The sequence below is a fragment of the Gymnogyps californianus genome, chromosome 14 (assembly GCF_018139145.2).
Source record: "Gymnogyps californianus isolate 813 chromosome 14, ASM1813914v2, whole genome shotgun sequence".
NCBI lineage: Eukaryota > Metazoa > Chordata > Aves > Accipitriformes > Cathartidae > Gymnogyps > Gymnogyps californianus.
The window spans coordinates 11,591,842-11,602,165 of NC_059484.1; the positions used below are offsets into that span (position 1 = coordinate 11,591,842).

At 58.7% G+C, this 10,324-nt stretch overlaps 1 protein-coding gene across 1 annotated transcript; it reads left to right on the forward strand.

Moving 5' to 3' along the window:
- Positions 1-2,016: 2,016 nt before the first annotated feature.
- On the forward strand, positions 2,017-9,270 carry GRK6 (G protein-coupled receptor kinase 6). The gene is made up of 5 exons (XM_050905609.1): positions 2,017-2,068; positions 5,600-5,695; positions 8,429-8,541; positions 8,865-8,942; positions 9,166-9,270. Exons 1-5 carry the CDS (start codon positions 2,017-2,019, stop codon positions 9,268-9,270), a joined length of 444 nt encoding a protein of 147 aa, XP_050761566.1.
- Positions 9,271-10,324: the final 1,054 nt, after the last annotated feature.

Here is a 10,324-nt window from a genome sequence, read left to right on the forward strand (position 1 = left end):
TCCTGGTTCCACCACCTGGGCTGCCTTCCAGCTCTGTTGGGGACACCAGGACCCCTCTGGACACTCGTGCTGCTCCGGCAGCACCCCATGGCCGATGACTCTTGCCAGTGGTGGGAACAGTGCTGCAAAATGCCAGCTGGGAGGAGACAGAAAGTAGCAACCTAAGGGATAAGCGTGCAAATGCATGGAAACAAAGTCATCACATTTGAAGCTCAAAATAAGCATGTGCCACCTTTAAGAGGAAAGCAGCTCTAAAAGAAGAAAGCTCCCAGTGTGAGCTCATCCCTCATGGCAGAGTGACACGGGAGATCACCTCCGAGGTACAGCAGGGCAAAGCACCCTCCTCCTTGTTATTGCTGCAGGTTCATAACCAGAAGATGCGACACCTGATCTCCAGCAGATGCTGAAGGGTGCGGCGGACCAGTCAGTACCGATTGCACCAGCAATGAGTGCTTGGAATAATTTGTGTTATTATCAGCCTTGCTACAGCCCGAGGACATGAACCCCTTCTCTCCTGCTTGCTAGCACGATTGGCCGAGCACTGCTCAGAGGCCCAGGCTGGTCCCCACCAGCAGGTTGCCATTGACAGAGGCCGGTGGAGGGACCTGCCCATCACCACGTGCTCCTCCATGCCCTGGCCACCACCAGCCTCGCACCTGGGGCAGCCCCACTGCCACCAGCCGCTGCACACAAGGCAGGAAGGAGGCATCACCCGTGGGCTGGAGCGAGAGATGGGAGCCATTGGAAAGCAGAGGTGATGTCCACACCCGAAAGCCAGAAGGAGCAGAAAACAGGGCAGGCACAACTTGCTAACGGGTAAGAGGGTTAATGAGCGGTTTTATACCCAGGAGAAGCAGGGAGCTGGGCAGGTCATCTGCAGGGCTGATAGACCACGAAGGGGTGCTTGAGTAAGACAGAGCTCTGCAGAGAAATCAATGACTTATTTGCTGGGGAGCAGGCGGGGAGAGGTTCCCACACCACAGCTTGCCTTCAGGCAGGGTAAGGCTGCTAAGTGAAGTACCAGTAAAAAAAAAGGGCTTTTAGAGCAAGTCATCAGAGGGAAGCAGCCTGCAGGAGCAGCAGCATTCACTCAAGAGCCCAAGAGGAGCTCAAGTATGGGAATGGCACACGAGCAGCCCCCGGGGTCAGCCCCAGCAGCACGAGGCTGGCAGCACCGCACCCCCCACCACCAAGAGCACCGGGGTATGAAGAAACCCCAGACCTCCGCGGCAGCAGTGACCGGGAAGACCGGGCACAGCACCGGAGCTTGCGTCACCTGCCCCACGGCACAGGGATTGACCAACACCGGACACACGGGTGCTTGGAAGAGTTTATTGAGGCCATTGCAAGCACAGGGCCAGGGTACAAAGAGGGGGAACGCTCCCCTAAGCACGTAACCGCTTTCAACAGGAGCCCAGGACACCGCAGAGCAGCCCCCGGCCCTCCCTCGCCCCCACAGCACCGAGACCACGCACAGACGACCGGGACACCCCCACGCTGCTGGGGAGCCCCGGCACAAGCGCCTCCTTATAAACAGCCGCTCGGCCCCACCCCCTACGGAACGCCCCTATCACGACCCACTCTGCAGCGAAGTGGCAGCTCTCTGCCCAATCAGATGCCGCAAGAGGCGGGTCTCTTCATGTGGTGGGCGCCGTTGACGCTCTCCCAATCCGTTCCCGGAGCGGCGGCTGCGCATTCTGAGTGACACCTCGCCCTCCAATGAGCACCCGTCCCCTCTTCCCGGCAGGGCTTCGCCAATGGCCGCCGAATGACGCGCGCTTCTCTCTCCCCGCCCTCCCCCCCACACCCCGCCCGCCGCGGGGCCAACGAGAGGGCAGCGGCGCGGCGGAGGGGGCGAGGCTTCCTGGGGAGTTGGGCCAATGGGAGCGCGGCGCGGGAGGAGCGTGGGCAGGCATTGGCGGGCTGGGCGCGGCGGCGGCGGCGGCGGCGGGGTGCGGGCCGAGCGGAGGGGAGCGGCGCGGAGCCGGGCGGGAGGCGGCGGCGCCGCCCGGGCCCATGGAGCTGGAGAACATCGTCGCTAACACCGTCCTCCTCAAGGCCCGCGAAGGTGAGCGGCGGCGCCGGGCGGACGCCGGTGCCCGGAGCTTGGGGGGCCGCGGGGAGGTGGCAGGCCTGGGGCGGCGGTGGGGCAGGCGGGCCCGGGGCAGCCCGGCCGCGGAGCGAGCCCAGCGCCCGGGAGGTGCCGGCCGGCCGGTGGCCTGAGCCGTGAGCCAGCCGGGCCGCCTCTTAGAGCGGCGTCCGCCCCCCTGGGCTGCGGCCGGGCGGGCTGCAGGCTCCGGCGATGTCTGTCCCCGGGACTCGGCCCTGGGCTGTCCCTCCCGGGGGGTCGCGGCCTTGGCTGCCCGCGGCGCTGCTGGGGGTGCGGAGGTAACGGCGCGGGTTGGGCACAGGCCGCCTCAAAGCGTTCGGCTCTAAATGAAGCCCCGGCGCTGGGTGCTGCTCCGGGCAGCCGGGGGCTGCTCAGCGCCCCGTGCTGTGTTGCCTCCGGGGGGTGTCGAGCCCTCCTAGGGTGGTCTTACTGCCTCTCCGTGTGGAAACCGCCCTGCAGCCCCCGCCTGCCTCCCGCCGGTGCTGGCAGCCTCCAGCCTTACCCCTTCCGGAGGCTGCTCTTGTTCCTCTGGCAGAGGGGAAAAGCAGCTTTGGGTGCCTTAGGAGAAAAAAGTTGATTTCAGGCTGGTAAATGGCTGCTTCCCACAAAAGGGCCGATCCCGAAACTGCGGCGGTGAGCCGCACCCCTCCACCACCTTCACACCAACCCTGGCCCCTGGTCCGCTCAGCGCCAGGAGCTTTGCTGCGGGCCCACAAACCTCCTGCTGCTTCTTCAGGGGTCACGGCTGAATGCCAGGGCCTCGGTGCGGGATGCAGCCTGCCGGCAGCAGGGCTGTCTGGAAGGTACAGGGGAGCTGTGCAGAGAAGCCTCAGGATGGCTTAAGGAGGGAGCTGGGAAGTCTGTCACACAGGATCCTGGACCTTTGCAGAGAAGATCTGATTCAGCCAGGCGTCAGGGAGTTCATTAGATCCCGTAAACTGGCAGGGAAGTACAGTCCCTCCTGGCCGATGGTGTGCAGCTGGCCAGACCAAGTCATTCTGGAGCCTGAGGGGCCCAGTGAAATCCAGTTAAAGGGCTTTGGAGATTAGATTTGTAGGAGCAAAGAGCAACAAAATTAAATCTACACGGACAGAAACATTTTTGAGCTGCTTGAAAATCAGGCTTTTTGTAGGTACTTCAGGCACAGTGACCGTGGTGGACCATGACATTATGGTTCATAATGGCAAGGTTTGGTTCAAAACCAAATCCAGACAACGCCAAACAGCAGCATTTGTGACCTCTAGACACGAGACCCTGCCTCATATGGAGTGAGTGACCAGGAGACTGGCTCCTGTTGTGCCTTCGGCAGAGCCGAGTTTGGTTGCTGATGCAGAGCGAGGCGTTGGACAGCTGCTGCAGTGCTTCCCAGTGCTCCTCTGGTGCCTCTGCCTCGGCAGGCGGTGGGCAGTTTGGCTGCAGGCAGATACGATCCACTGGCACATTCATGCTGGACGGTTCCTGGCCTGTGAGAGCCACGGGTGGCTGTGCTGCCCGTCCACGGCTCTCCCACCCGTGGCTGGGTGGCCGTGGTGGCTACCGGGGCAAGCTCTGGCAGCCTGTGTGACAGGACAGAGCCGCTTTGCTGACCAGGTCTGGCAGCACCAGATGCTTTGCTCTAGCCCAGTCTTTTTGGGAGCCTCCTGGTCTGGTGTGGGAGTGCAGGGCTGAGATCACCCTGTACCTGCTGGGGGGGCTGCTGACAGCCATCTTCAGCTGCTGCCATAGGATGACCATGCTCTACCATGCTTCAAACTCTTCTAGGAGGGCTTGGCCCAGGGAAGGTGAAGGATCCTTCCCCTGTTGTCCCCCTTGCCTGCTGGCCTCTGGCAGAGGGACAATAGGCCAGCTTTGAGCTGTCACCAAGCCCTGAAACTCCTTTGTGGTGAGCTCTGGGTGGAGGCGGCCCACCCCTTGCCCCATCCCCAAAATGGGGGTGCTGGGCAGTTGGTGTGCAGGAGACAAGTTCCCTGCTGGGCTGTTTGCTGCAGCGCCAGGAGGGCGGGGGAGAACCGTGCGTGAAGGGCGCTGGAGCCTCCTTTCAAAGCAAACAACTCGAGGAAATGCAAGCTGCCGGTCCTCGTCCTCCAGCTGCTGTGGGGCACAGCTCTGCCTTCCCTTGAGAGCTCTTGGGGTGAGGATGCCTTGTCCTCCTGTGCCCTCATTTAGTTGTTCCCGTCCATTTCATTGCTGCAAGCTGTGGCTGACAAGAAGGTGTCGGTGCTGCTGGTTTCTTCCACCCCTGCTTACCCTTGAGTCACTTCCTTCCTGAGTTTGTACAGTCGTGCAGCCCAGCTGCTGGTGTGGGGCAGATGTAGCGCAGCGACCCGCAGCATGCCAGGGGCTTGGACCTGGGGCTGGCCCTGTAGAAGGCCGGCTGTGATGGCCCCGTCCCACCTGCCTGTCCAACCAAGGCCTCCTGCGGCATGGGGAGCTGGATGCCCAGGGACTGTGTCTAGGGTTTGGGGCTGAATTGCATCCGCAGTGGAGAAAAATGTTATGAAAGTGTTTCTCAAGAGCTGATAAATGATGTTCAGCCCTTCAGATTTCAAAAAGCCATGCCTTTGGCCCAACTCAGCAGAGTGGTTTAATGTATTTCCAAAGGGAGGTGGGAGACTGTGTGTGTGTTGGTACCGGGCAGGGGGAAGGCAATCCCTGGAGGTTGGCTGATCCTAGCAATCAGGCGTACAAGTATATCAGTACTTAGTGCTTGCTATGATGTAAATTTTTTGGTCTATCTAGAAGCTCTCCCACCCTGTCCTACAGCACTGGGCATTTACTCCAGCAACTGAAGTTGGAATAATATCTGGTTCTTGGATCTTGCTTTTCTGAGGCTGGCTTATCTCTGGAGAAAGGTGGGAGTGTCCCCACTTCACAGGTGGGAAACTGAAGCGATGAGCCCCGGGCAATGCAGTGAGTTGTCTGTGGAGCCGGGATTAGAGCAGGAATTCCTGTCTCCCAGCTTCATGTCCTCCCTCTGAGAGCCCCTCCCTGGAGTAAGCAATCAGTCTGGAATGAGTAGGTGGCATGAACATCATTACTACAGCAGGAAGAGCTTCACAGTGAGCAAGGCTTGGCCTCCAGAGGTCATTAGTTATGCAGAGGTCCTGAGGACAGGCCTGGGAGCCAAGAACTCTTGTACAGGCATAGAGTAACCTGTGGCTTTAGGCACTCCTGCCCCTGCGCTGATTCTCCCATCTTAAATACAAGTTAACTGAGATGTCCAGGGGAAAGGTCTTCATGTTCTTGGTGGGGGCTTTGTTCAGCAGCCAGAGTGGTTGGTCCGTCCGCTTCCTCTGGCAGTCAGAGGCTCTAACACGTTTGTTCCACCAGCCAGGAGACGGCAGTACCACTTTGGTCTTGTTTTCCTTGCCTGGGCTTGCTCGTGTAAATGGACGGAGGGTGGCTCCTCTCTCGGCTCCTCGCAAGGCAAGGCTGCAGTCGGACGTCCTTGCTTCATAACTCATGGTACCAATTTTGTGTGCCCTGCAGGTGGTGGTGGAAACCGGAAAGGCAAGAGTAAGAAATGGCGCCAGATGCTGCAGTTCCCCCACATCAGCCTCTGCGAGGATCTTCGACAAACCCTCGGTGAGACGCGGCGGCTGGCGGGAGCTGAGCAGCGCCTGGGCTCCGCTCCAGAGTGGGGCCGGTGGGTGAGCATGTGTGGGTGTTATGCACCCAAAGTTGAGCCCCGTGAGGGTCAGGAACATATAACGGGGCACGTGTTGGCCAAATCGCAGCCAGGATCACTTGGAGCTCAGGGGGCAGGGAAGAAACGAGGGGTAGGTAAGTCACAGCTGCGTGGTGCTTGCTGGATAGTGCCTGTTGATGTACCCACACACCTTCTAGACTGTGATGAGCTTCACTAGAGGTACACCACCACCTCTGTGCAAACAGACCTGCTCGGTGTTGCAGAGTTTTGGAGTGTCACTCTGGGGTGCCTTTGCATAAATAACAAAGGTCCTGCTAACGTCCTCTGGACTTACTGGCTGGGATTCAGCCCTGCTCTGCAGACCTCGGCTTCTAACACTAATGCAGCAGCTTTTCTCGGGCAAAACTGGGTTCTTGCTGTGCGGTATGGATGAGAATTGTACAGTTGGGCAGGACTTGGCCTGTCATTTTAATACTGCACTTTATACTCTTCGTGGTTTTAATGTTGTTTGTCCAGCAGGCTTGGTCCTGCGATGATGTGAAATTGTTTTGGGGCACAGAGGGTGGGGTTGCTCTGCTTCCTGGGAAGGGGAGAGCTTAAGTTATCACTCCGGATTCAGCTGCCAGCTGGAGAGTGGCACAGCGCTGGCCTTGTTTCAGAGCAGGTGTCACTGGGCCAAGTGGGTTTGGGAGGTTTCTGCAGCTCCAGTCCCCAATTCCACCCTGCCTAGGTTTTCCAGGTCCTGGCAGCCCCGAGGAGAAGGGACGTTCCCTTTGAGGGCGCATGGGACTGTAGCACTTGGGATAACTCAACTTCTGTCATCCACACTGTAACCTCCAAGCTCACAACAGCCCGGTGCATGCCGTGCCCCACCTCCCTGCTGCTGTGCACACCATGCACCACCTCTCAGGGCTGGCTTTGCAGCCGAGTGTAGTCAGATAGAGAGTCTCACCTTGGTTTTGCTGCAGACTGCCTCTCTGGAGCAAGTTCTGAGCACTGAACACAGCTCTGGCCTGGGCTCTCCTTGCAGCTCCCATCTTGGCTGTCCCAACCCCTATCTGCTTCTCTGACTTGTGTGCCCTCAGCAGAGCTTTCCATCAGCTGATGCCTGTCCTCTGCCTGCAGCTGCCCTTCATGTGAGTGTCATGACATGTTTTCCAGCACTGAACTTCACCTTTGTTGTGCTGCCCGTTTGCCGGTGGTGAGTGCTGGTGGTCTGTCTGTCTCTGCTGTCCCACTGTCCGGGACAGTAACCTTGTGAAGGTTTGGGAGGCAAGTCCCTCCCAGTGGCTGGCTGTCACCACCCATGTCCCCACTTCCCCTTGGGGAGACATGTGAGAAGTGCTTCTGGCCCAGGTGGCAGCTGCCTCGCTTGGTTTCCCCGTGGTAGAGATGACCCCGTTCCTCGTGCTTGGGTCACTCTTTGGCTGGAGTGGTTTTGTTTTCCCCTCGCAGCCTGCTAGAAAGGCATTTCTTTCCTATTCCAGAGGCTTGGCAGGACTGTGGGCATGGTGGGCTGGTTGCCCACTGCAGAATTAAGCTTTGTGTGCCCTGACCACAGGGAGCAACCTTGTGTGAGCCTGGGCAGCGGCGAGGGCAGCCAAAATCTTCTGCTCTCGCCAGCAGCAAACCCTCGTCCTCCCCAGCTGAAGGGAACTCCTTCCCCTGCAGACACAAGGAAACCAGCCGGTGCGGCGGAGCTGGTGAGGTGGCCTCCTCCCCCACCGCAGCCCGGCCGTCTCCGCGCTCTCGTGCACCCTCAGGAAGCCGCAGCTTCCTCGGGAGAAACTGCTGCACGGGGAGGGGAAGGCCGGCAGCACCCAGCCCAGGGGAGTGCTGGAAGATCCCCTGCGAGCCGGTGGATGGCTGCACATCTGCACCCCAGGCAGCCCGCAGCCCTCGCTAGCAATGGCTGTAACAGAAATCTGTTCTGGCCCATGATCAGACGACGTCTTGTGAGTGGAAGGGGAGGACAAAAAGCAGAGAACTGGAAGTGCTCTGGATAGTCAAAGGGGTTTGTGCCTGGGCTGCCAGACTTCAGAGAGGGGTAGGAGGAATCAGCAGGGAAGCCAAGCTCCAGAGGGCAGTAGGAGTTGACGTACAAGCGAGTGGCTGTCCCGTGGAGTGGGGGGTTCTAATTGCTGTGTGCAGCGTTAACAGGACATCTGTGGAAATGGTGCCTCCCATTTTAATGCTGCTGCTTCCAGCAGGGCCTTTGGGAATATGAGTGGTTTGCAAGAGTCATCAGAGCAACTCTTGGCCTGGAAGATCTGCCTCGAAATAAGCTCAGTGTGTTCCTCATGTTCCAAGGAAAGTTGTGTGTCTGGAGTAGTCAGTCAGTCTCTGTGGGGAGAGAATTGAGAAGAGAGCCTCCAGGCAAGCAGGAGACATGAAGGTCCCTTGCTAGAAACAAGAGGGGCAGGCTGTACAGAACAGCAGGTCAAACCTCTCTCAAGGAAGAAGATCTTCCATAGGGGAACGTAAAAGCTCAGTCATGCCTCTTGTCCCCATTGGGTGCATTTCACTTTCCTGGGAGTCTCAGGCTGGTGGGACCTGTGAGCAGCCAGCTTACAAGTCGCAAGCCCCTCCACCGCCGCCTGTGGCTGGGGCGGTGGGCTGTGGCTGCCTCTTTGGAGGTTGGCAGTGAGCGATCTTCTCTACATTTGCAGAGCGGGACTACCACAGCCTGTGCGAGAAGCAGCCCGTTGGGCACATGCTCTTTCGGCAGTTCTGTGAGACACGACCTGAGCTGTCACGCTGCGTCAAGTTCCTGGATGCTGTGGTAAGAGCAAAGCCTGTCGGGCTTCACTGGGGGAGGCAGGGATGTTCTTGGCACCCTGGGCACGGACCGGTTGCCCCTGGGTGCTCCAGCAGTTGCCAGGTACTTCTGGGCACATAGGGTTTTCCTGAAGGAAAAACCTGTGAGTTGCAGTTTCTCCAAGATAGGGCTGGGCCTTTGTTTAGGGAGCTGTTTGCTGGAGATCTGGTTTTCCAGGAGAGCATGGGAAACCTTGAGCAGAGGGTGTTGCTGCTCTGCAGCTGTTGCCCAGTAGCAAGGCTTGGTTCCTGGCTGGACCTGCTCCTCACACTGTTTGCTCTATGCAGGCAGGGTACGAAGTGGCTCCAGATGAGAAGCGGAAGGAATGCGGGCAGCACCTGATTGAAAAGTACTTGAAGCCAAACGTGAGTAAGAGGGTTGTGTTTGCTGTTTACAATGGTAGAGCAGTTGGAAAGGTGTCATTACCGATGTCCTGTCACAGCGAACGTGCTGGGCAGGATGGTGAGGGCAGAGTACAGAGCCAAACCACCACCTCACAAGCGACCATTACTGCTTTTCCCACTGGCCCTTCCTGGGAGTATCCTTGTGCTCTGCTCCCTATGTCTGACTCCATCCCTTTGTTCCCAGAGTGAGGACCATGTGCCTGAAGTCCCCTCACAGCTGGTGGATGCCTGTTGTGAGAGGCTGGAGCAGGAACCTTCCAAGGAGCTCTTCAAGGAATCCACTAAGTAAGTTGGAGGGCTGGGGCCTGCCTTCAGGTCACACCACGGCACAGGGTAGATGCTGCAGCTAACTCACCTTGTCCCTCGTGGTCCCTTCCTCCAGGAGAGCGAGGGCTGGTGCTAAGGCTGGGGCCTGGGGAGTTTTGGGCTAGTGGTTTGCAGCACAGCTACAGGAAAGCAAATGCTAGGAGCTCCCGTGGGCTCTGGGAGCCACGAGCTGCTGCAGAAGCCTCTGTCACTCCTCTCGGTCTGCCATGGGTCTGAGTTGCCATTTGGGAAGACCTCGTTTCAGCGAGCCTCAGCATCTGGCCATGCTGTTCCTAGTCTTGTGCCAGGATCTTGTAGGCACCTGTAGAGCAGAGCTGACAGCTGCAGTCCTGGTGCCAGCTGTCCTCTCCCGCTGGCCACAGATGTGGCCGTTGTGGTTAGGTTACGCTGGCTGTTGCTGTAGGGATCTAAGGACACTTCTGTTCCCATCGCAGAAGCAGTGGCTGACGTCCTGGCTCCGGGTGCGAAGCAGAAGCTGTTAGGCAAACTGGGCTTACGGCCTCCACCTCTCCCTGAACAGTAGCTGGAGCACGTTGCCTAATCGAGAGCAGGGCTGTGGCAATGGGTTTGCTGCAGTCTTCTGGGGAGCATTAGCTCTCTGTGTGGTAACTAGTGTCACTGTCTGAATGCAGGGCCTCCGGGCTGGGCCCTGCCTGCTCTTGGCAAGCTCTGAAAGGGGAAGAGCCTGTCCGCTTCTCCTTGATGCATGTCTCCAGTCTAGACACTATGTCTAAGGCTCTTTACTCCGCTGGGCAGCCCTGGCACCGGTCTCCAAGGCAGTCAGCTCTCTCGAGCAGGATCCCCTGTGGCCTTTTGTGCTGGATATTCATCTGAAAGTGAACAACTCAGCGCCTGGTGCTGAACGTTGCTAGCAGCTTTCGGCAGCTGATTACAGCCTTGTGTGTGCATTTGCCCTGTGAGCAGAGGGGCAATTGCAAAGAGTCCCATCGTCCCCCTTTGTCCCGCAGCCCGGGCTGGTGCTGCGAGGCCACAATTAGCAATGCCAGCCCGGCCCC